The sequence below is a fragment of the Brachypodium distachyon genome, chromosome 3 (genome assembly GCF_000005505.3).
Source record: "Brachypodium distachyon strain Bd21 chromosome 3, Brachypodium_distachyon_v3.0, whole genome shotgun sequence".
Taxonomy (NCBI): domain Eukaryota; kingdom Viridiplantae; phylum Streptophyta; class Magnoliopsida; order Poales; family Poaceae; genus Brachypodium; species Brachypodium distachyon.
Window position 1 is genome coordinate 20,767,450 of NC_016133.3, and position 24,105 is coordinate 20,791,554.

Consider the following 24,105-nt stretch of genomic DNA (forward strand, 5'->3'; position numbering starts at 1 on the left):
TTGTGGGTATAACTATTAAACGACTACTCCATGTTGTACAAGTCCAAGCCAGATTGTTCATTGTGCTTAATCGTACATATCCAAGCCAAATTTATTCTATGTTCACGTTCCATGTGCTTAAAGCAAAGTTCGTCTGTCAGTATGCTTGAACAAAAGTAGCACAACAACAGACAAAGGTACTCCATGAATTTTGCGTGTGCCTGGGAAAAGATTCGACTGTGCATGTGAGTGTGCACAAGAAAGTCCATTGATTTTGTCTCACATAGAGCTCACTTGCTTCAGCTGTGTGCTGTAAACTGAGATCTCTCTTTTGTTAATCCAGATTTGAAGCCGGTAGTACTCCTACATGTCATTGGATGGTGTCTCTCGCGTGACACACGCATGCAATTGTTAAAACCACTTTCGGCGTAGCCCTATATTGTATTGCCTCTGAAGTCAGAAGACAGCCTACCTATCTGCTGGCTTAGCTTCTGTATTCGATCGAGGTCTCACTGTCTCAGCACCAAATTAAGGCGCATTCCCTAGCCACATTCATAACTAGCATCTGCGATACTACGAGCAAGACAGGAGACATGAAAAGTAGACATGGCTTCTCCTTCTTCTTCTTCTTCTTCTTCCTGTTTCTCGTCATGCAGATCACTGCCAGTGAGGCCAAAACGAAGGAGACGGTAGTGAAGCATCTCCCTGGCTTCAATGGACCTCTTCCCTTCTCCCTCCAAACTGGGTATATGGAGGTCGACGACAGCAGTCTCTTTTACTACTTCGTTGAGTCGGAGAGGAACCCAGAGGAGGATCCGGTTTTGCTCTGGCTCACAGGAGGCCCGGGATGCTCTGCCTTCTCCGGCCTCGTCTACGAGATAGGCCCTCTCAGTTTTGAATCTCCATCTTCCTACGTGGATGACGCTCTGCCAAAGCTGGTGTACAGACCGGATTCCTGGACAAAGGCTAGTCGATATATCCTTCTCCCTCTCCTAAACTTGCTAATTTTGTACATGCAACTCAAGTTTTAATGCTTCCCTCTCTCAACAAATTAATATATAGGTGGCCAATGTAATCTTCCTTGATTCCCCTGTTGGATCTGGCTTTTCGTACTCTATCACAGATGATGGATACAAGTCCTGCGACACCAAAGCTGTAAACCAAATTGCCAACTTCCTTACCAAGGTCAAATTCCCTCGTATCTTCTCACTCACAAGTCACAACTACTTCTAGCCAGCTAGTAGTGTAGTGCTACGATATTCCACTTGATTCTGAACACTTATGAGTTATCATATTCTACAACTGAGATTTCGCATTTTTCTTTTTCATTGCAGTGGTATCAGCGACATCCAAACTTTTTGTATAATCCACTTTACATTGCCGGAGATTCATATTCGGGATTAATCGTGCCACCACTGATCTTTCAAATTGCTAGGGGTAACTTCCTTCTTCTTCATTAGGAAATTTGCACGGTCATGCAATAATTGATGCTTCCTCTAAACTCTGCAAAAGAGAGAGAAAAGTGTAGTTTTCATCCCCCAACTTATCAAAATTTATACAAATGGGCCTTTAACATGTCGAAATCACAAACCAATGGTCCCTCACCACATGTGAAGTGGTATTAGTGCTGATGTGTTCTGTTTTTGGTCCTGAAATTGCTACCCTAACTTGTTTTTTTGTTTGCATAAACAAAATGACTTGGGGGCTAAAAAGAAATGTGATACCAACTCAGGCTGACATGCATGGCAATTATGAGGCCAAAACCATGACGCGTTAGCACTGATACCGTTTCGGATGGGGTGAGGGATCATTAGTGTGTCTCATCTCGACAGTTGAAGAAGAAAAAATGCCAGACCATTTGCGCACTTTTCAAAAAAAATGAGAATGAGAAAAAAAAACACTTTTCTGAAAAAGAAAACTCCAATTATTGATTCAATAATCTAAACATCATTTGCCTATTCCTTGCTCTGTTGCAGGTATAGAAATGGGGGACCAGCCAATTCTTAATCTCAAGGTCAGAGAACCTTCATTTTATTTCTCTCTTGCTATAATTAATGTTTGTTGTCTTGGTGTTACTTTCAAGACTCTTAGTTAAATACGTAGTACAGTTGTTGCTGATGTGCTAAAGTTGGTGGTTCAGGGTTATGTGATAGGCAACCCATTAACAGACCGGAAGTTCGATTTGCCATCTCAAGTTCCATACGCCCACGGGATGGGTCTCATATCTGACGAGCAATATGAGGTGGGACATCAAGCAAGGAAAATGCATAATCTCCATCGGTAATTAATGTTCTTGGTTCTTCTGATATACAGTATGATTAATGCCAATTCTATGTGCTTAATATCAGATGTACAAGGAAAGCTGCAGTGCGGACACCACCGGGATCACCCGAAGTGTGCAATGCGAAAATTGTCATGATGCAATAAATAAGGTACTAGACTCCTGGTACAATTTATGATACTATCAGCAGCAACATCTACTAGCAGCAGCAGGAGGAGGATGACTTATTTCTGAAGCACATCTCAACTATTTATGATGTTTCTTTTCCCCAAAGCGTAGTGTTTGAAGGGCATAAACATACATCACATCCTAGAACCCGAATGTTCTTCTGCATACAAGGGAAATTCAGACAGAAGCAGCAGGATGACGCTTGAGCAGTACAGCAGTGCAGATCTTAACTTGTCTGAGATTTCTTCAGAGTGTAGAGTTAGTAACCAAAAAGGAACTTCAATTAGTATTTACCATGCTGTCTGACGAATCCTAGTTAATCTTATCTAATGTTATTTTTTGCAGGATGCAGGATACAGGCTGTCCAGCATATGGGCAAACAACGGGGCGGTAAGAGCAGCTCTGGGTGTCCACAAGGGAACGGTTCCTTTGTGGTTGAGATGCAACCACGGCACGCCATACACCAAGGATATCCGGAGCAGCGTGGAGTATCACCGGAGCCTCACCAGCAGAGGCTACCGGAGTCTGATTTATAGCGGCGATCACGACATGGTTGTGCCCTTCGTCGGCACCCAGGCGTGGATCCGCTCTCTCGGCTTCTCTGTGCAGGATGAGTGGAGGCCGTGGTATGTCAACGCCCAGGTCGCAGGGTACGTAATTTCGTTTCAGCTTACTTGCTGCAAACACTCCCTTTCTTTATCCGCTTGGGAAAACTTCTAACCCCCTCAAATTTGTTCTGTGTGCAGGTTTACGAGGACGTATTCCAATAACCTCACTTTTGCAACAGTCAAGGTACGATTGTCTATTCTTTGGAAGAGGGTACTTCCTGATGAAGTTTCGACATTTAGCTCAAATTTGAACTAAATAGCAAGGGAAATTGGCCACAGGACACCGTTATTTTACGGATTTTGCTGAAACACACCGTCGGATTACGTATTTGCTCAGTACCATTATAATTACAATTTTTTGGTCATTTTCTACAACACATTGCTTGGGTTAAAACAGAATTTTTTTTCACAAGAAATTTACCATCTTATCTCATGTTTTTTCCCTAGCGGAGCACCGCACGACCATGGACGTGGTTGGTCGTGTAAGCGTGTTGACTCTCTCTCTCTCAGCTTCCTATTATGCTGACCAATTTTGTATTCAAATAATGTCCAAAATTGACACGTACGTACTGATTTTGGGATCAAAATTTCGATTTGAGAAAAAAACTATTCAAAACCATCATACTCAAAAGCAAAAAACGTCATTTGAAGGAAAAAAAACTCAAACTTTTCGTTTTGGGTTAGGCGATGTATTGTGGCAAATGACCACGAAATTGTAATGATATTTGACAAAGTCATGATTTTGACAAAACCCGTAAAATAAAGGTGCCTTGTGGCCAATTTCCCCTAATAACAAAGGACCCAAAAAAAATACCTTCAATTCAAATAGCGCATCAATGGTTTGCATTGTCAGTGATTACTGAATAATAATGTGTTTGTCGTTCGTTTGAACAGGGCGGTGGTCACACTGCTCCAGAGTACAAACCCAAGGAGTGCTTGGACATGGTCGCCAGATGGCTCTCCGGCCATCCTCTCTAACAACATTTTTTTTTCTCCTTCTCCAAATCATGTCATGTAATTTATCATAATTAAATTAACACCAAATCTATTTACTAAGATCGACAAGTACTCCCTCGATTGCAAAAGTTTGATGTAGTTTGATCCTTTGATTACAAGAGTTTATTGATAGTTACAAAATCAACCACTAGAAAATGCTTTTGATCAATATGAATCCATTTGTATCCAGCTTAACATAACCCATGTGTTTACTGTGGATTAAATATTGTCAAAATTATCTTTTTCTTAGAAGGTTGAATCTCCGTTTCAATATCAACTGATTCACACAAATTTGTAAATTCACGTCACTTATTTTGGGACGGAGGGAGTAGATGATTCAGATGCTTTTAAAGTAAGATTACAATAGGTCACCAATTACTCATGCATTCAAATAGCTTATGTCATACATAATGGTTGAACAATACTAATGCAGCTATATCCTCTAGGTTGCCGTAATAGGGACCAGGTATAGATCCAGGGTGACGTTATATGGATGCCTTTTAGCAACTATTTACTCGGGAATGGACCAATTGCATCATCAAGTACGATTACAATCAAGAATTGGCACCTTTTAGAGAAATCGCTACAGAAGAAGGAAGCCAAGAGAGGAACACGAGGAACAGAAGAAGAACAAGACAGAAGATAAGGCCAGAGCCTTCCGTTTCCAAGCCGTCTCTCCTAGCTGCCCTTTTGCATGTATTTGTAGATTCTCTTGCATGCCCATCGTCTGCACTAGGCACAGCCCATATGTTGTGGCCCAACCGGCCCATATAAGTACCTTAACATTCCTCCTTCCTTAAATGACGGATTGTCCAGAAAACGTCACCGAGCAGTACCACTAGGGTCAATGGGTAATCAAACTAGCCTTCGCACCATCTTCGGCAAAACCATATCTCCGGTACAAAGAATTTTCATAGGAGTAAAGGCCGTTGAATAAGCAAATTCGGACGATATTGGCTGTTGTCTACTTGTCGCTCAATTCTTGCATATCGAGAAGTGGTACTTGACTGCACAAAACGATCAGGAGTAAGTAGCGGCGTATTGGGTGATTATATATACAAGTAGCCTTGAAAAATGGTTTCTTCAGCGTGGTGACCACCGGCAGACTGCGTAGACTTGAAAAAACCTAAACTTTTGTCCATTGAAAAAGCCTATGAAATTGCTTTCGAACAGAATCACAATATCACTAGTCAAAACTAAAAGTTCCAAAATAGAATAAAAAAAACCAAAGCTGCCAAATTAGAACTGCCGTTAAGATTTCAAACTACCACTGCCGTGATACAGCATGTCAAAGGTTTCCACCTTAGTCAAACTATGACCCCTTCTTTTCGGTTGCAGCTTGTCCAGAAACCAGTTTCAGCTGAATTTCTGAGGAAGCTGCTGCCACAGGAAGCTTCAAGAAACTATTCTGATCCCTTCTTTTCGGTTTCTAAAATTGCAGCTTATTGTCTGATTTGGATAGGAAATGTCTGTAACGCCCCTAGATTTCAATTATTTCATGTTTAATTCATAATATCATTATTTTCACTGTTTAACCACAGAATTGACCGATAAGATGAATTCTAAGGAAAAATTTAAAATGCTAGATAATAATAAAAACATGATCACATTGTTTACTTTGCACAAATCTGTACAACAATTCTGTTTATGCATATAACACGTACAAACTGTACCTATACAACAATTCTGAAAATTTCTTCTATACAACAGTATTAATCAACCTCAGAGAGCATATTGATTGAGAAAAGAAAATGAATTGTCCCATGCTTCAGAGTAAAAAAAAAATCATAGCAGAACATGCAGATTGCTACTCCAAAGTGTTCTACTCCATGGATTCCTCATGGGAAAGAGACGAAATTGATTAGAAGCAGTTGTGATGAGGATCCCAATGCTAACACAAGTAGCAATCCAAATACCACCAAAACCAGAAAATGATCCCGCACAAATGAACCACGAGTTAACCAAACTTCAGCAACGTGGGCAGAGACAGATAATCTGGGTAGCCGCCGGCAACGTGGATGGTGACGTGCTCCTGGTGGTTGGCGATGAGCTCCTGGACGAGAGTACGGGAGGCGGCGACGGATCCGGGCGTGGCGCCGGACCTGGGGAAGAACGACGGCGCCGGAGCTCGGGAAGACCGGCGGGGGCAGCGGATCTAGGGCGGCGCGTCCGGGGCAGTAGGAGGCAGGGCGGGGCGTCTTTGGTGGCGGAGGAGGCGGGGCGGCCACCGGAGAGGAGCTGGGGCGGGGGAGGAGCGGCGGCGGCTGCGGGGAGAGATGGGGAGCAGCAGCGGCTGGCTAGGGTTGGGCGCGGTGAGGAAGAAGCGAGGGGGTCGGGTGACTCGGCGGTGGCATTTGGACGTAATAACGGTTCGCCCTGTGGGAAGTTTTATTTCCCTCATGCGCAGTAGCTCGGGAAGCTGGTCTCGACCAGTTTCTGGTAGCAGCACTTTTTACATGTGAATTGGGTTGGGCTTCTCTTGGCATAGGAATTTTTTTTTTCTTTTCAGCTTCAGCTGCCTAGAACCCATGAGCTGGCCCAGAAGCTCAAAAGAAGAGGGCCAATATGTTGCTTGTCAGCTTTTTTAGAATGTCAAAACTGCCCTCGTCTAAACCCTAAACAAAAGAACAGGCCCGACCTTCCTGTCTGCTCCCCTTCTCCTCCCGGCCGACCATGGCGACGCGCCTGCCCGCCGCATCGCCGCGCTGGTGGTGTCTCTCTCCCCTCTGAATCCTCGCTTCGTTGCCGCGATTTACTCCTTGCAGACCCGCCCTCCAATGCTCCCTGCATATGGTGGCGGCCACGCCCGACGCGGGGCTTCCTCCGCCACTCCTTGCACGAGGCGGGGCGGGCGACCTCTGTGTGGATAAAAATATATGTGGGAAACAATGTGGTGATAAAAATCTGCACCTGCATGTACAGTATGACATATTTCTGCCTTTGATTCTACATTGTTCTGGTTGTCTGGATAAAGCAATGTGACCGAGGTAATGCGTATGTGGGAAAACTGGAAACAGAACTGTGGCAATATGATTCGGGGTGATAAAAATCTACTCCCTCCGTTCAGAAATAAGTGAGGCAAGTGATGTGGATTCTTATTTCCACGTCACTTATTTTCGGACCGAGTGAGTATCATAATTCATTACTGGGCTCTGCACTGCTATGAACAGTACCTAGCATTTCGTTTTGATGTTTTGCTTCAGTCATGTATTACTATTGGCTCTATGGTTTGAGCCCCAACTAGCCTTGCCAAATATTTGGCATGACCAATATTTTGGGAAGGTCTAGTTATTTGGATTGCACCCAACTATACTCACCAATTTTTTGGCAAAGTGGTTGGTCTTTCATTTGGTTTTCACCCAAATTACTTACGGCTGATTAGTCATTAGTGTTTGGCTAATGGAGAGATTGTTCCTTGATGCTTGTTCCCTGAACCACCTGTGCTCATCAGCATACAAGTAGGAGAAGAACAAAAACAGGTCGAGCCATCAGCAGATCTAGTAACCACAACAATTTGTATAAGTCGCTAAAAGCAAGCCTCGTATTTATACTACAACAATTTGTATAAGTCGCTAAAAGCAAGCCTCGTATTTATACTAGTAGCAAATATACTGAACTTAGGCCTTCTCCAGTGTGTAACTTTAACCGGACCAACCTTTGCTTTTTGGGATGATGGATCGATTCATGCCATTAGAGAGGGCTGTTACATGCAGCAGAAAGTATGAACCAAAGTTTACATATGAACTGATCCAAACTGCCAATAAAACAATAGAAAATTAAATCTTGGCCCCACCTGACTAACTACACAGAGAGGGTTAATAGAGTTGTTTTCTTTTAGGTGGGTCCTGCTCTGGAACTTGGATCGGTCCATGCACGCTGTGAAGAAATTAGTTTCAAGGATCGATCTTTGGTGGCAGGAAAAAGTTTGAGTTTGGTCCTACCACACCGTGGAAGTGTTGGAAATATGCCCTAGAGGCAATACTAAATTTGTTATTATCATATTTCTTTGTTCTTGATAAAGGTTTATTATCCATGCTATAATTGCATTAACAGGAAACTAAATACATGTATGGATAAATAAACAAATACCGTGTCCCTAATACGCCTCTCCTAGATTAGTTCGTTGGTTAAAAGATGGTTAAGGTTTCCTAACCATAGACATGTGTTGTCATTTAATAACGAGGTCATATCATTAGGAGAATGATGTGATGGACAGACCCAAACCTAAGTATAGCTTTTGATCGTGTCACTTAAGTTTAAATTGCTAATGCTTTTATTATGTCAAGTATCATTTTCTTAGACCATGAGATCATGCCACTCCCTAGTACCGTAAGAATAATTTGTGGACATCAACCATCATCTCGTAACTAGATGATCATAAAGGTGTTCTTCAGGTATATCAGAAGGTGCTTGTTGGGTTGTATGGATCAAGACTAGGATTTGTCACTCCATGTGACGGAGAGATATCTCTGGGCCCTCTCGGTAATATAACATCCTAATGAGTTTGCAAGCATGTGACTAATGTGTTTAGTCACGGGGATATTATATTGCGGTACGAGTAAAGAGAACTTGCCGGTAACGAGATTGAACTAGGTATGGTGATACCACGATCAAATCTCAAGCAAGTAATATATCGCGAGATAAAGGGAATTGGATACCGGATTAATTGAATCCTCGACCTCGTGGTTCAACCGATGAGATCTTCGTGAAATATGTGGGAACCATTATGGACATCCAGGTCCCGTTATTCTTTACTATTCCTTAATTTGCAGTTGCGTCCGTGGTAGCCTGTAGACTCGTACGTCATCTACCTCCTCCGCACATCGCTACCAAATCTCACTCCCAGCCGTCCGTTCTCGTAGTCAGACAGAGCGGTCCGTCCCATGCCTCCCCACGCATGAACGCGGCAATCGCGCCCGCAGCCCCTCGTACTTCCCAAAATTCCAAGTTCCCGGCTCTCTCTCAATTAGAGATTTCATCACCATGTAGGCCTTTCTAATTTTATGTTTCACTTATAAAGCAACATGCTGGCATCTTGACATGCTAAGTTCTTCCCTACTTTTCCTTCCTGGAATTCTTCAGCTATAATTTGTTTTGTCTTATCTAACTGGACTCGAATACTTTACTGCAGAAAAAAGGAGAAAACGTGGAATTCTTCAACTATAATTTGTTTCCTCCAAATATTTGTGTGGTATTTCCACTTCTCTTATAATTTGACAATCTTTTCATTGGCCTATGTTTGAATCTGACTTGTGCTAACAGAAATGGACTACTCCGTGTGTACTTTCATGTTTGAAATATGAGGTTGCTCTTTTTGAAACAACAGTTTTTTTTTCAAATCTCGCTAACCACATTAGGCCCCTGATGTGTAGAGCCACTGTTCAGAGAATATGTTGCTTGAGTGGTTAGGAAAGGTGGGTGAGCTTGGATTGGCAATGGCTGGAGAAAGAAGTCTCGGAGAAAGAAAAAAGAATAGTGGATTATTGAATTTAGATTCAACCGTTCAAATTGTGACGGCTGTTTTACTACAGGAATAGTCACAGCCTCACAGGAATAGTCGTCTCATGCACACATGTTCTAAATGATATATGTTTAGTGTTTTATTAGGCTGCTATAACATAAATTTGTCATGGATTCAACTGTTCAAAAAGACAAGGCTGCTATAGCGTTAATTTTGTTACCGTAGCAACGCACGGGCACTCAACTAGTGTTTATTGATCAGAGAGTTGTCTCGGTTATGTCTGCATGTTCTCGAACCCGTAGGGTCACACACTTAACGCTTAATGTCGTTAGGGTACGATGAGATAATAGATGGTGATATCGAATATTGATTCGGAGTTCAGAATGGGATCCAAGACATCACGAGGAGCTTCAGAATGGTCCGGAGATAAAGAATTATATATGGGAAAGCTGTTTCGGAAAAGTTTAGGATATTTTCCGGTATTGACCGAGAATATTCTAGAAGGTTTCGGAAGTTTTCGGAAGTTTTCGGAAGGTTCTGAAATGTTCCGGATTATTCCTGAGAATTTAATTGGGCCTCTGTAGTAATTAATTAGAGAAATCTAATTAATTATCCCATAATGGGCTTAGGGGAAAGGGAAGCCTTCGGTGGGAGCTGTCCACCACGTGGTGGAGCTCACGTACGTGGGGAGACCGAACAGAAGGATTGGGAATCCTTCCGGGACTCCCTGGCCGGCCACCTCTAGGAAAGGAAAGGGAAAAACTGAATTAGCGAATTGATCCCTATGTGATCAAATTTCTATTTTTTGAGAGGCAAGAAAAGAAAGGTGAGATTGTCTCCTTTACCTGCCTTGCCGTCGGCCTCCTCCCCTATATAAGGAGGGGAGGGGCTGCCCCTTGGCCGGACGCTGCTCCTCTCCCTGACCTTCTCCTCTCACGCGCACGGTGAAGCCTTGCCCGTGGAGAACTCCACCATAGCCTACACCATGCTGTCGTGCTGCTGAAATCTCATCGACCTCTTCCCCTCGCTTGCTGGATCAAGAAGGAGGAGACGACGTGAAGCTGAACGTGTGGATACCAAGGAGGTGCCGTCGTTTCTGCACTGAGATTGATCTCATCGAAAGTTCCACTACACCAACAACGATCCCGTGATCGTAACGCTTTGTGGTCTACGAGGGTATAATGCTCATTATCCCTCTCATTACTTATATCTACTAGATATGATCTTAATTTTCTTCCGCACGTCTCGTAGGAATTTTTTTGTTTTTCATGCAACGAACCCTTCGGGAAGGCCTTACGCAGCTGATTACTTTTTTTTTCTGGCATCGGCTACAACATCACAAAGTGCTTGTATATCCACCGCTGGACCTTCCTGGAATACTCCGCTAGAAGAATCGATGTGACCGGTGGGCGCTCAACCCGCTAGAAGAATCGATGTGGCCGGCGGGCGCTCAACCGCGCAGTGAGGATCTCGTCCACCTCTACTATCTGTTTCGCCTTGAGCTTTGAGCTTTAGACGTTCAGCAAGATCGATCACTTGCCAAACCGTTGCCCAGATCTGGTGGGGAAAACTTGCAGATTCTGACCTCTTATGTGCTTTTGTTCACCAATTGAGAGGGGAAATGGATGGAACAGGAATTTCGGATTACCTGCAATCAATTTTATGCTTGATTCCGTTGTCATCTTGTCCTATGGGCCTGATTCATTTGCGAGAGCTGGACTGGAAGAAGAAAGAAAAAGCAAGGAAGAAGAGGAACGACATGAGAGTTGGTCGCCAATTATTTGGCGAGCGATTTCATCGCCCTCGGCTCGCCCTCGAATTGGTGAATATTGCACGGGCAGACGCTGACGGGACTGGACCAGCCAAATAATCGGTACCCAAACCAAAGACCGTTCAAAACCCCAGGGCGAGCCAATTATTTGGTGGGGCGATTTTGGCTCAAAACCAAAGAGCCCCTAGATAACTTCAGTTCGTCGTATAGCCATACAGGTTCTGCCCTTGCTGTTCTCAAGTGACAGCTGCAGAGCTAGGCTAGAACTAAACACCTGTGTGTCGGTAAAGACGAAAAGGGAACATCTTAAAGGCGTCATTTGCGTCTATTTTGCATCAGTTAGTGCTAAAAATAGAGACAAGGACTTAAGCTTAGATTTTGACTCTCTAAACCACGTATGCTCTTGTATTTATTTATTCTCCAGAAAGATAGCTTCATTGATTCTTACTGGTCGTATCAAACCGATTGAACTGAACGAGAGATCCGGATGCAAATGAAAAGTAAACAGATGTTGCCATCATCCACGCCATGCTCGAGAATGCACATGGGTATGGTGGCTACGTCGGGCAATTGGCAGCCCAGAACCAATAAACAACAGTTGAGATCGAGACTTGGAAAGTTAATCTTGGCTCTTCGTGACTTAATTAAGCTGAAGGAGTCAGTCAACTGGATTGAAATAATGTTGAATCTAAGAAAAATGTACTTACACGTCTTTGTTTGAAAGTCGTTGTGCAGTCAATCGAGTTGACTAGTCTCCTTGGACAAGTGGGGCATATTTTATCTTCCAGCAAAACAAAAGAAAAAGAGAGGGATATTTATGCAACTCTACTGTACTGGCGGCTTCGCTTGAATTGAGCCTGTGGACTGACTAGTCGTCTTGGACGCAGAAGATGGTCGGCTTGACAGGCTCGGTGATCTCCACGGTTCCCTCGAGCATCTTGGCGACCTTGCCCATGGAGGGCCTCATCTCGGCCCGGTCCTGCAGGCACCACATGGCCGTCTTCACCATCCGCTCCACGGTGGCCACGCTCTCGGCGTCGTCGTCCACACGGAGCAGTATCCTGGGGTCCATGATGTCCTCGATCCGCCGCTCCACGTACACCTTCTCGTATGCCCATTTCGGGAAGTACCAGTCCTCGCTCCCCACCGACTCCTGCCGGAACCCGTAGTTGCGCCGCCCGGACACGATCTCCAGCAGCACCATGCCGAAGCTGTACACGTCGGCCTTGGCCGTGATGGGCTCGCGGTGGATGACCCACTCGGGCGCCATGTACCCGCGGGTGCCCCTGATCCTGGACATGGTCACCTTCTCCTTCTTGCTGGTGAGCTTGGACAGCCCGAAGTCGGACACCTTGGGGCAGAAGTCGTCCTCCAGCAGGATGTTCTCCGGCTTGATGTCGCAGTGGAGCACCCACTCCAGGCACTCCTCGTGGAGGTACGCGATGGCGCGTGCCACGCCCAGCGCGATGCGGTACCGGGTGTGCAGATCCAGCGCGACCTGCTGGCCGCTCTGCAGCTGCTCGCTCTCGTCGCCGGATCCGGATCCGGTGGCCGGCGCCGAGGAAGACGAAGAGAAGAGGTACTTGTCGAGGGAGCCGTTGGGCACGTACTCGTACACCAGCATCCGCTGGTCCTTGTCGGCGCAGAACCCCCACATCCGGACCAGGTTCAGGTGGTGCATCCTGGCGATGATGGTCACCTCCGCCCAGAACTCCGCCTCGCCGCCGCCCACGCCGTGCAGCTGCTTCACGGCCACCGCGCGCCGGTCGGGGAGCTCGCCGCGGAACACGGTGCCGTAGGCGCCGCGGCCCACGACGTCCGTGAAGTCCTTGGTGGCCGCCTTGAGCTCCGCGTACGAGAACCGCCGGGGCCCGCCGGCGGGGAGGTACTCGAGCCCCAGCGTGCGCGCCATCTCCCTGTACTGGGAGTACTTGCGCAGGAACGCCCAGAAGGAGAGCACCCCGGCCAGGAGCTCCACGGCAAAGAGCGCGGTGATGATGGCGATGTTGCGGATGGTGGTGCGCTTCGGCTTGGGCGGCACGGGCAGCGCCAGCTGCACGGGGCACACCGTCTCGATCTTGGTCACCATCCCCGTGAAGTTGTTCTTGTCGGTGTCGGTCTTCACCACACGCACGAAGGTGGACATCTCCGTGGCCGGCGACCAGTAGCCGTCCACGAGCTGGGTCTTGTAGAGGAGGCACGTCCGGTCGCCGCCGAACTTGTACCCGAACGCCGGGCAATTTCGGTCCTCCCTGCAAAATTTCTCGCAGGCGATGAGGTTGCTGGGCGATTTGGAGTTGTTCATGAATCTTCCGGGATCCGAGGCCTTGGTGGGCGCGCCGCCGGAGAAGGACACGAAATCCAGCCGGACGAACTTGTCGTCGTCGCCTCGGCCGCTGTAGCGCTTCTTGTGCTCGCAGCCGGTGGGAGCCGGGCGGAACCCTGGCGGGCAGACGCAGGAGACGCCGTCGGCGCCGGCGGGGACGCAGATGGTGTTGTTGCCGGGGCAGGTGCCCTGGATGGTGCAGAGCTCCTGCACCAGCTCCCACACGATGCGCCACTGCCGGGTTCCTGGGAGCAGGCTGTACAGCCGAAGGTTGCCGTTGTCGTCGAGGCGGAGCCGCCGCAGCCGGTTTTTAGCGCCCATGTCGGAGGCGATGAGCTGCGGCGGGTTGCCGGCGCTGAGCTGCATCGTGCCGTCGGTGGTGAGGTTGAGGAGCGTGCTGGGGCCGGTCATGTTGGCGTAGGTGGGGATCGAGGCCGGGTCGGCGGAGTTGACGTACTTGAGCGCCATGGAGTCGACGAACCTGTAGCGTCCGTCGGCAGACTGCAGCGTGATGGTGCCAGAGTTGTTCTGGACCTTGGGGATGGCCTGCCCCGGCATCAGCGTGTCCGTGGGCTCGGCGAAGCTAGCCCAGTCGCCGAACCGGAGGCTCCCCGTCTCGTTGAGCGTCAGCCGAGGGGCCGTAGCGTTGGTGCGCGGCGTGGACCAGACGGTGGTGGAGTCATTGGCTGCCCAGGTGAGCGCGCCGGCGGCGTTGACGACGAGGGTGGAGTTGCCGTCGGCTTCGAGGGCGACCTTGTTCCCGTTGTGGGCGTGCCATATGATGGTCTTGCCGGTCTTGCCGCCGGTGTCGTTGGCCACCACCCACACGGCGAAGCGGAACTTGCCCGTCGAGGGTACCTCCTCCGACGGGACGAAGCCGGCGGCCATGGTCAGATTCGGGGACACGAGGACGCGGCTGCTCTGCGTGGCGACCCAGGGCCGCGTGTCGTTGGCGGAGAAGGAGATCATCTGGTCAGGCTGGGGCTGGGCCTGAGCGTCGCCATGGCGGGCGGCGAGAGCGAGGACGAGGAAGAGCACGCCGGCTCTGGGAAGAAGGGGAAGGAAGAAGAGGGAAGCCATTGGAAGTGGGGAATTGGGGATTCCTGTCTCGTGTTGAAATGAAATGAAATGGATGCATCTTTATCTAGCTCCAGACTCGGAGTTATATATTCTTTCCTGTTAGTTTGGTCTTTGTCTGCAAGCGGGCGGAACGGCATACGACTCGTCTTCTTGTCAAAGCTTGACTGGATTAGCGACGACTTGTCATCGCTCGCTCACTTAATAAGCGGTAGCAGCCTGGCCGGTGGGCCACTGCGATCGACCGCCTAGACTTGTAGTAGCTCATTCCATGGTCGCATAATCATGGTTTGCTAAGCTTAACTAGATGCTCAATCATTAAACATGCTGCCACCGCCTAGCTCAAGGAAGCTCATTCTATGGTTGCTTAATCATTAATCATGTTGTGCTAAACTTGCTCACTCAAAAAAGAAAAGCTGTGCTAAACTTAATTTGTAATCTGTCTTAGAAAACACACGAAAACAAGCAAAAATTGTTACCCAAACAATAATGTAAACACAAGCGGGTAGGATTAACAAGATTACGAGGATCTACCGTAACGACAAACACAACATTGCAAGACCACTAAAAAGCAATGCTTTTGTTCATCTTTCGTACAAATTTGGCTACCCGTGCAAACGATAAACTTGGCTAAATCAGTTTAGATCCTCAACTTCGCCTAAACCGGTCCAATTTTCCAATTTCTTCGAAACCCTCAATCCTCAAATTGGACACCACGAAATAGTACGACCAAATTTGAAATCACTGGAGCAATGGAGAGGGGTAGAATTGCATGATAATCTACTGCAAAGCTACAATTCGTTGTCCAACTCAGGTGCTTCTCTTTGGGCGACGCGAATGGAGAAAGCACCGGAAGAACAAAAGCACGAAGAACAACGCGGGAAGGAAATGAGGCATTTAACGACATCTTCTTTTTGTAGGTCATGGTCGGACCGAGTTCGGACTAGCGTGTTCTACTTAGATTTGGACCGGACGGACAGAAGAATCGTGTTGTTTGAGTGCTAAAGTTAACACATGGGGCCCACATGTCGAATCTGCAACCAACCTATTTGATCGCCAAAGTTTGGGATTGTCATAACCGATTAGCACATGAGTTTGTTTAGGTGATAAAAAAACCCAAGAGTTGTGGTTTTGTGATAACATAGTAGTTCCAGTGATACAGGTTCCCTAATATTTACTAAAAAAATAATTTGATAGGTGTTCTTCCAAAAAAAAATTTAGTGGGCAAGACTTTACATTGGTGTTCTCACAAAATTTACAGTTGAAGACGATGCCTCCACTAGCTTTCAGGTTTTGTTTTGCACATCTCTAAACAGTAACTTTGCTAAAAAAAACATTTAGACTCAGGGCAATACCCTTGTCAGCAGTCATGTGGAGGTTTAGAGATCTAAACTTTATTCTGATCAAGTGATTTTTTTACAGAAGGGGCGAACTCAACTTCTTTTTTGAAAGTTCAGGGGCGAACTCAACTTTAGTGACTTTCGATGTAAACTTTCAACTTTCTTTATCTCTTTACCTGCAGGTTACTTTTTTTTTGGAGCAAAGGCAAGTCACTTTTGAACATGTGTAGCGGTTAACGGGCCGGAAAGGAACGATCAGTCTCGGCCCAACTTGTAATACCCCATCCCGTCGTCTTCAGCCTCCGCCTGACCGCCTCCATTGTCTGCTTGCTGCGAAGCAAGTAGCAAATCGAGGCGGAAGGGAAGGAAGGCATGGAGGCGGCGTCGGAGAGGTAGAGGGAGACGAGGGAGGGTAGGGGAGAGGAGTGGAGCGAAGGCGGCGTGGCGTTGGGTTTCCGGGTGAAGGCTTGTTCCCGCGAGTCGGCGGCGCAGAAGGCGGCCAACGTGCTGGAGCCCGACCTCCGCTCCCACTGGTCCACCGCCACCAACACCAAGGAGTGGATCCTCCTCGAGCTCAAGGAGCCCTGCCTCGTCTCCCACATCCGCATCTACAACAAGTCCGTCCTCAAATGGGAGGTCACGGCGGGGCTGTGCTACAAGCCCGAGGCGTTCGTCAAGGTCCGTCCGCGCGGCGAAGCTCCCAAGCGCGACATGGTGTACCCGGCGAACCACACCCCTTGCCGCTACGTCCGCGTCTCGGGGCAGCCCCATTGCCATCTTCTTCATCCAGCTCATCGGAACCCCTGTACCTGGCCTCGAACCTGAATTCCAACCTCTCGTCAACTACTTGTTGCCGCAAATCTCTTCCTCGCAGAAGCAATCTTATTCTTCCCACAATATGCATCTGCAGGTACTCTGCCGTATATGTTTGTTTTCATACTGTTAGCATATGTTCACCTTAATTAATTAATTCGAATGCAAATTAAATGTAGTTACTCAAAGACATTGCGAGCAGGCTATCACCGTTTCTGCCCCAGATTGAGGTAAATTTAGTTTTGCTGTTTCTGTGTTCTCCCATGCGCACGTATTTGTCCCTTTAACCGCCTGGCTGCTCTTCACACTGCAGGCTGACCTTAATAGCATAGCAGACACCCCAGAGAGCAGTGTTCGGTTTTTGGCTCTGCTTGCTGGCCCATTTTACCCTATCCTTCGCCTTATACATGAAAGGTGAGGCTCATTTCTCCTACACTAGCTAAATACCCATGCGTTGCTATGGATGAAAAAATTAGACTACTCGCTAAATTAGATTAAAATCACTATTACATGTTATAGCGGCACTGCCCATCTTATTCCAATTTTGGTGACAAACATTATCCACATGTCAATCTTTTGCAAGATGTTTAGTTCTTTTTTTTTCCATTCGACCAAAATATGATCGGTTCCGCAATCACTGATAACGGAACAAATAGGTTTAATTGTTTGCATTAGAAAGAGAGGGGCAGTTGTTTCTTTGACAATAGGAAAAGATGATGAGGTTAGTTCTTCACAACAAAAGGAGGTGACGGACCGCCGCCACCAATTGGCTCTTTTATAAGAGTAAAGATGATTGGTTTGCTTAGTTGCCTGTCTTCATCTATAGCTATACTCTGCATCCATTACTCATGTGTGCACCCACCTATGTGCGAGCAACGGCATCTGATTGACATGTAGGATCCCCGATTTACAGGGATGCTACAAAAACGTTGATCTGCTCTGCTGATTCAGATACCCTAAAGATCAGTGTGGCTTCTACTCCAACCGTGTCCTCAAACTTCGAGGCATGTAGATTTTCTTTCCACACACCTCTGTCCATCTTTTTCTGTAGTTGTTGCGATGTGCTATAGTAGTTTGCTATAACAAGAACTATGATATACGTTGAAAGCTTAATTGCCTGGTGCTCTACTTGCACTCAGTTCTGTAAAATATTTATAGCACTAAGTCATTTATCTTCTGCTCATCTTTTTCTGAATGAACTCAAGTATCCATAGTGCTTACCAACTGTGCACACACCTGGCCCCGTCCTGCGTTCTCAAAAGACCACACAAGGTATATCCACTTGCATTGGAGCTTACCTTGGTTAATAGGTCCTAAGAGCTACTTGCAGGATCCATTTTCTTGTTTCTTTGACGTACTTGAGGTAGATGGGTCTTTGGCTGCATTCTGGCAACTGCCAAAAGTATAACATGAGATATAACTATCTCCTGTACCTGTAGGCAACTTGAGTAGTTCAGTTCACAAAATGGCTGTTCAAGTTCTTTAGGATTATATATGTTAGATCGATGTTATCCAGGATCTTCCGTTCATTTGTGTAATCACATGCACAAACTTCTCAGCGGTCATACCTTAGTAATGATACCTCAGTTCGTTGGTTGTTTGCAAAAGTAGAGTAACATGAATATGTCTCGCTGTCGGACTAGTTTATAATCAGGATGGCTTGACAGTCGCCTAGTATACTACTCCAATCTGGCCATTTGTTTCTGGCTCTATCTCCTGATGGTTTAACATGTAAATGTAAGCTGTATTCACATGTCCTAGGCAAAATAAGATCATGTTTATGATAGCTGGCAACCTACTGTTAAACATCAGGATTTATGTATCTGAGGACCAGTAGTCTGCGATCTGCCACTCAGTTATTTAACAGCGAGAAATTATTTTCTGGTAACGCTTCCAATTAAAGACTACCATAATAGCAGATCTTTTGCTCTGAGGCAACTGATATGTTATTTAATAGTATCCGCTCGGTTTCCTTTTATAAGCTGTACTTTGATTGGTTAACACACGCCTTTGACCAACAGTTACTCTGCTGATACGTGGTTTATGTGTACAAAATCATAAGAGTAAAGTCCATTTTGAACCCTGAACTTCTAGACGAAGTCTGAAATCAACCCTGACCTCCTAATCCCTGAAATCAGCACCATGTCTTTATCAATCTAATCTGATCTTAAGATCTTAACCTTCATGAGAAAAATCCTGTTTGGAGGGGTGGGCTTGCTGACATGATGTGTAACCTTGTCCTGGTGACCTCCTAATCCCAACAACCCAGAGATGAGAGATCCAAACAGTGGCAACCATGGTCTGCAATGACAAGGTGGACTTTTACCACTGCGCGTTCTACAGCCCACCACACTTTATGTCTTATGACCATGCTGGCCACCACTTCTACGAGAGCTGCTACATCCAAGGCAACATCAACTTCGTCTTCGACGGTGGCCAGTTGTGTTCCTCAAGGGCGGACGCCCATCCTGGGGTCCATTAAGGTGCAGGACCGCAAGGAGGATGGTGTACGGCACATCACCGAGGTGTGCCTTGGCTGCACCAATGAGGCCTACTCGCTCGTCATCTTCATGGACACATACCATGCCGCCAAGTTTCTCACCGTCGACGTCATCAACAGCAAAGAGCGGCTCCTGGTGTTCTACCACCGATCGATCGTACCGAAATGCGTGCTGCGAACTCGTATACTTGTTGCTTGCTACTCGTGATTGTAATGGTATTCAATCCTGGTGTCTAACAGTGAACAGCGAGTTAGAGCGCACGCTGAAGCTGCTTGACCGGCAAATCCTGAGCTTTACCTTCCACATCAGCTACCAGTAACTGAAGCAGGAACTTTTTTTAGGTCTGGCAGAGTTTATGCAAGGAGAAAAGCACAATGCAAACTTCCTAGAATACTATATTGCTTTGTGTTCAGAAAGTACAGTAGAAATCCAAAAGTGAAGTGTTGGCATAAATTACATGAACTAAATACTACTCCATCCGACCCATATTTCTTGTCCCAGATTTAGTACAAAGTTGTACTAAATCGGTGGCAAGTAATTCCGGCCGGAGGGAGTACATATATTGAATTCTGGGCAGATATTTAGGTATGGTGGCCGCCGGACCTTGCCATACAGGTGCGTCCGCCACTGTTAGCAACCCCATTCCCTTAAACCGGATTTGGCTCCTGAAGGTTGAGACTAGATGGGATTAATAAGGACAGGGTGCTGATTTCAGGAATTAGGAGGTCAGGGTTCATCTTGGACTTTGTCTATAAATTCATGGTTTAAAATGGACTTTACTCTAATCAAAAGTATTATTGAATACGAAACTAATGATATCAATTTTATGTTACAAAAATTGCATAGTAAACATGTAATTGTTGATCAAAGGCTTGTCTTAATGAGTCAAAATATGTGCTACAAAAGGAAATGGAGGGAGTACGAAATTTAAAAAATGTCAACACACTATTAATTTCTGCCGATTTTAATGTTCTGGAATCTTTATTTCCGTACAGGCACAACCTAGGAGATCACGGAGTCCATCTTCTGTTGAGCCTGCTTCACGTATGCTGGCATTTCGATCTGAAACAGCTGTACTACTCTTAAGAAAAGCACAGAAAGACAAAACCCTTAGAATTGTTTGCTACCGAGTATGTTATTTGACCATAATTTTCCACTTCTTTAGTTATGTACTTTTTTTCCTCAGAGGATTATCTCATCATTTGCTTCTTTTGAACCAAGGTATCAAGGGTACCGCAAAAACTTCTTGAGCCTGAGCCATTGTTTGACGAACGAGTCAATTTCTAATGATGGCATGTTTTTGAGTCATGTCTCTGATGAAGTTCATAAAAGTGATTCTTCCAGCCTACTTTTTACAAACTACTCTAATTTGTTTGGAGAAGAAACTAGCTTACCGGAAAATCACTTCGATAGCTCTTTTCTGAATGTTTTGGATATTGCTGCTGCTGAAGAAGGCATCCTTCATGTACTGTATGCAACCACATCACAGGTTATCTTTGTCATGTTGTCTCATCCTTACATCTTCCAATTTCCTTGTATGTACCATTTGTTTTGTTCCGAAAGGATGATTTTATTTTCTTGATTGTACTTGTAGCCTCAGTTAAGTTGCAAGCTTTCTGAAACTTCTTCAGACATGTGGTCTGTCTTACCGCTTGTTCAAGCTCTTCTTCCAGGTATTGATTTGATGACCTTACTTATGCCTTCTTGGCTTCTTTTACTGTTCTTCAATGAAACTGAGCCGAAATGTGAATGAATAGGAACTCAGAGTACAAATAACCCACACCTTCTCAAGTGCACAATCTCATAATTATCCCACACCAACAGATGCAAGTCCTTCATTACAGGTGGCTAGTTCAATTAATGCTCCACTCCTGTCTTGTTGCTAAAAACTATTGGCTGAGTCCAATCAAATGTTAGTTTGCCTGTGCATTTTCCAGGATTTAATCCTATGACCTCTTGGTTACTGAGGCCCTGAGACTTAGCTATAAATGTATAATCATGATAACGCACTGCACCCCTTCTGAAAAAGAATAAGAATGGGGCAGATCTACCTGCAAGGCATCAGTATACTTTGTGGTATCTGTCTGATAGTCCAATCTTGCTCTTGTGTATTTTTTTTGTAGCGCTTCGTCCTACATTCAGTGTTGGCCCTACCAAACAGGTTGATGATTCTTTTAGCCAATGGAACCATCCAGATGTTCATAAGGCTCTTTCCCAGGTACCTCAATTCATATGGCCTGTTATAGTTTTCATGCATTAGTGGCATCACTTGCCACTTCTCAAGGTATTTTTGACTGCAGATTGGCATCATTTACCATTCCTTAAGGTACTTATGACTGCATTGTGACAATGTCAGTATCATCATTAGTTTTTCACCCTCTTCTCACAGCCTGTGCTGGTTATCTTTCATCATTCCTGTCATCACATGTTCGTTCTGCAACTCTGAACTCTCTTCTGTGCAAGTATTTGTTTTCTTCAGAAATTGTTGACACCTTTGTTATTTTCACTACTAGGCAAGAGCAGCTTGTGTTTTGCTTGATTTGTGCACGGGGCCATTATCACCTTGGGTGCCCATGGTCACAGCAAAGGTCTTCTTGTGATTTTGTTCACATTTATGATTTTTGTAATTCATTTCTCTTTAATGACAACATACTCATGAAACAGATAGATCTTGCAGTGGAACTTCTGGAGGATCTCCTAGGTGTTATCCAGGTATGTGTGTGTGTTGGGAACTTGCTCCTCGAGAACAATGCTGGGAAACTGAAATATCTTATAATGCATATAGTCTGGCATATTTTCTAGTATCCCATCTATAGGACCTAAATGCCTTTCATCTAAAAAAAGATCTATAGGACCTACAGTTTTGTAGCTATACATAACAAAAACATAGTGATGCTTCGGTTTAAGTTTGTTTCCTTTTGGGTTATTGATAAGGGGTGTACTACTATCTGGAGGTCGTGTGATTTGCTTTCCTGTATTTAAGATGAAATAGTCAGTTCTTTGAGCAAACTTTGCTGTCTCTATCATGACTACGATACTTTACTTTTTGACCATCCTACATCAACATCAATGATTAGTTTTATTAAACCGCTGAAAGTTTTTCACATCAACGTGGCGAGAAAATGATGATTTATTTATGTTGTACGTCTGGGAGTTGGTCAATCTCTTGTCCGTTCTCGTGCAGCACTGAAGTATGTTGTTTTGGCCATATCTGGGAATATGGATGATGTTCTCACAGAATATAAAGTAAACTCGCCTCCCCTTCCTGTTCTTTTACAGTGATTGCTTTACTGCTTCCTGAACAATTGAACATGCATCCTGTAAACTTGCCTACTTTCAGGAAGTCAAGCATAAACTCCTTTTCATTCTGGAGATGCTGGATCCTTTTATTGGTCATGCTATAAGTGCCAGGGAAGACACGGTATCATTTGGCGGTGTCTCTGCTGTGAATTTGGAGAAACAAGCAAAAGCTTGCGACCTTGCCTTAAATATTATTCGTACAGCAGCAAAGAATCCTGCTGTACTCCCTTCTTTGGAACTTGAATGGCGGCGAGGTGCTGTTGCCCCAAGGTAGGTAACTCGATATGTGCTTCCAGGTTTATCATAAGTTTACGAATGTGTATCTATGCTGATTGATGAAAACAAAAATACTCTTTCAATTATCTGATAATCACTCCTCTAGTCAGAACTCACACATGTATGTTTCTATTTGGCTAATGCATACAAATATACTAACTCTGATCCAAAATAAGTGTCGCAGTTTTGAACTAGACTTGAACAGGCTTAGTTCAAAACTGAGACACTTATTTTGGATCGGAGGGAGTAGCTTTCTACTTGACACTTGTTTTGGTTTCTGTACTTCCAGAAAGGCCGAATTGCCCTTCAAACTCTTGAAGTGGTTTAAAGGAGGAACTGAATTAACACCCAGTTGTCCAACTTAGTGTTTACATGTTCTACCAACTCAGCTTGTGGCGTAAATTGAACAATTTCTGGAAGTCCAGTGACCAATTTGCCCTTTTCAAAAGTCAAGTGACTAAAATGAGCCATGTGTGGAAGTTGAGGGACCAATTTGTGCATTAACAATTATCTTTTCAAATATTTTGATTGGGCACATGAAAATATATTTAGTAAATTCATCATTAGACCTATTATAAAATTACTTTGATGCTAGAAATACTCTAAATCCAACTTTGCCTCGCTTGGATCCTCATATGCCACTTCCGCCGGGCGTTGACCTTTGCAAAAGTTCAATGCCTGAGGTTGATCAAGCAATTTTGGCTGTTTCAAATTATCCAGCACTACATTCCTGTGACCCTGAAGATGTTGAAGGGCAAGATGTATCTGAAACAACCGCAAGGGTAGAAAGTTTTGAACAGTGCAATTATTTATTTGCTCCTGAAGAATTGAAGCAAACTGATTTGACAAATGCTTTGCAAGGAGAGGGCCATGACACGATAACTAGAAATTTGAACCAGAACGTCCCCGAGGGCAGAAAAAACAATGTAAGGTTACCAGCTGGCCTTTTTCAGTCAGATAATACTGCTGCCGCTGATTACGACGATGTTCATAGTGATTATATTCAACTGTTGAACCACCAGGACTGTGAATTAAGAGCTCTAGAATTTCATCGTTTAGCACAGAATCTATGCACGCAACAAGAACCAACACTTGAAGGGCACAATGCCGGAATTGATGCTTTGTTATTAGCTGCGGAGTGCTATGCTAATCCATTTTTTCTCTTGGATTTAAGGCTTAATTCAGAGCCTCTGGATCAAATTGAACGT

The 24,105-nt window shown here is 45.2% G+C and overlaps 2 protein-coding genes and 1 non-coding gene across 3 annotated transcripts in view; 2 read left to right on the forward strand and 1 right to left on the reverse strand.

The window, feature by feature from the left end:
• Positions 1–396: 396 nt before the first annotated feature.
• LOC100823071 (serine carboxypeptidase-like 17) lies at positions 397–4,229 on the forward strand. Its single transcript, XM_003571637.4, has 10 exons — positions 397–944; positions 1,042–1,164; positions 1,314–1,416; positions 1,956–1,993; positions 2,120–2,221; positions 2,328–2,411; positions 2,540–2,686; positions 2,774–3,078; positions 3,175–3,220; positions 3,931–4,229. Exons 1-10 carry the CDS (start codon positions 573–575, stop codon positions 4,012–4,014), a joined length of 1,404 nt encoding a protein of 467 aa, XP_003571685.1. The 5' UTR covers positions 397–572; the 3' UTR covers positions 4,015–4,229.
• Positions 4,230–11,875: 7,646 nt separating this feature from the next.
• LOC100823382 (G-type lectin S-receptor-like serine/threonine-protein kinase At5g24080) lies at positions 11,876–14,712 on the reverse strand. The gene has a single exon (XM_010236313.3). It carries the CDS (start codon positions 14,668–14,670, stop codon positions 12,133–12,135), a length of 2,538 nt encoding a protein of 845 aa, XP_010234615.1. The 5' UTR covers positions 14,671–14,712; the 3' UTR covers positions 11,876–12,132.
• A 980-nt stretch (positions 14,713–15,692) lies between these two features.
• The window catches only part of LOC100823684, a 16,899-nt gene continuing 8,486 nt past the window's right edge, over positions 15,693–24,105 (forward strand). Inside the window, exons 1-14 of the transcript XR_002964960.1 lie at positions 15,693–15,728; positions 16,404–16,917; positions 17,000–17,050; positions 17,134–17,234; positions 17,734–17,824; positions 20,317–20,451; positions 20,543–20,810; positions 20,916–20,994; positions 21,445–21,539; positions 21,622–21,647; positions 21,835–21,909; positions 21,999–22,033; positions 22,506–22,567; positions 22,662–22,891. This is a non-coding gene — a transcript (uncharacterized LOC100823684). The remainder of the gene's footprint in view (positions 15,729–16,403; positions 16,918–16,999; positions 17,051–17,133; positions 17,235–17,733; positions 17,825–20,316; positions 20,452–20,542; positions 20,811–20,915; positions 20,995–21,444; positions 21,540–21,621; positions 21,648–21,834; positions 21,910–21,998; positions 22,034–22,505; positions 22,568–22,661; positions 22,892–24,105) is intronic.

Excerpts from the sequence above, each read along its gene's own strand:
- LOC100823382 (XM_010236313.3), bottom strand. The coding sequence starts at position 14,670 with ATGGCTTCCCTCTTCTTCCTTCCCCTTCTTCCCAGAGCCGGCGTGCTC.
- LOC100823071 (XM_003571637.4), top strand. The coding sequence starts at position 573 with ATGAAAAGTAGACATGGCTTCTCCTTCTTCTTCTTCTTCTTCTTCCTG. Across the intron at positions 2,222-2,327 it reads TATCTGACGAGCAATATGAG|ATGTACAAGGAAAGCTGCAG; the intron begins GTGGGACATCAA and ends GCTTAATATCAG. Across the intron at positions 2,412-2,539 it reads GTCATGATGCAATAAATAAG|TGTTTGAAGGGCATAAACAT; the intron begins GTACTAGACTCC and ends CCCAAAGCGTAG.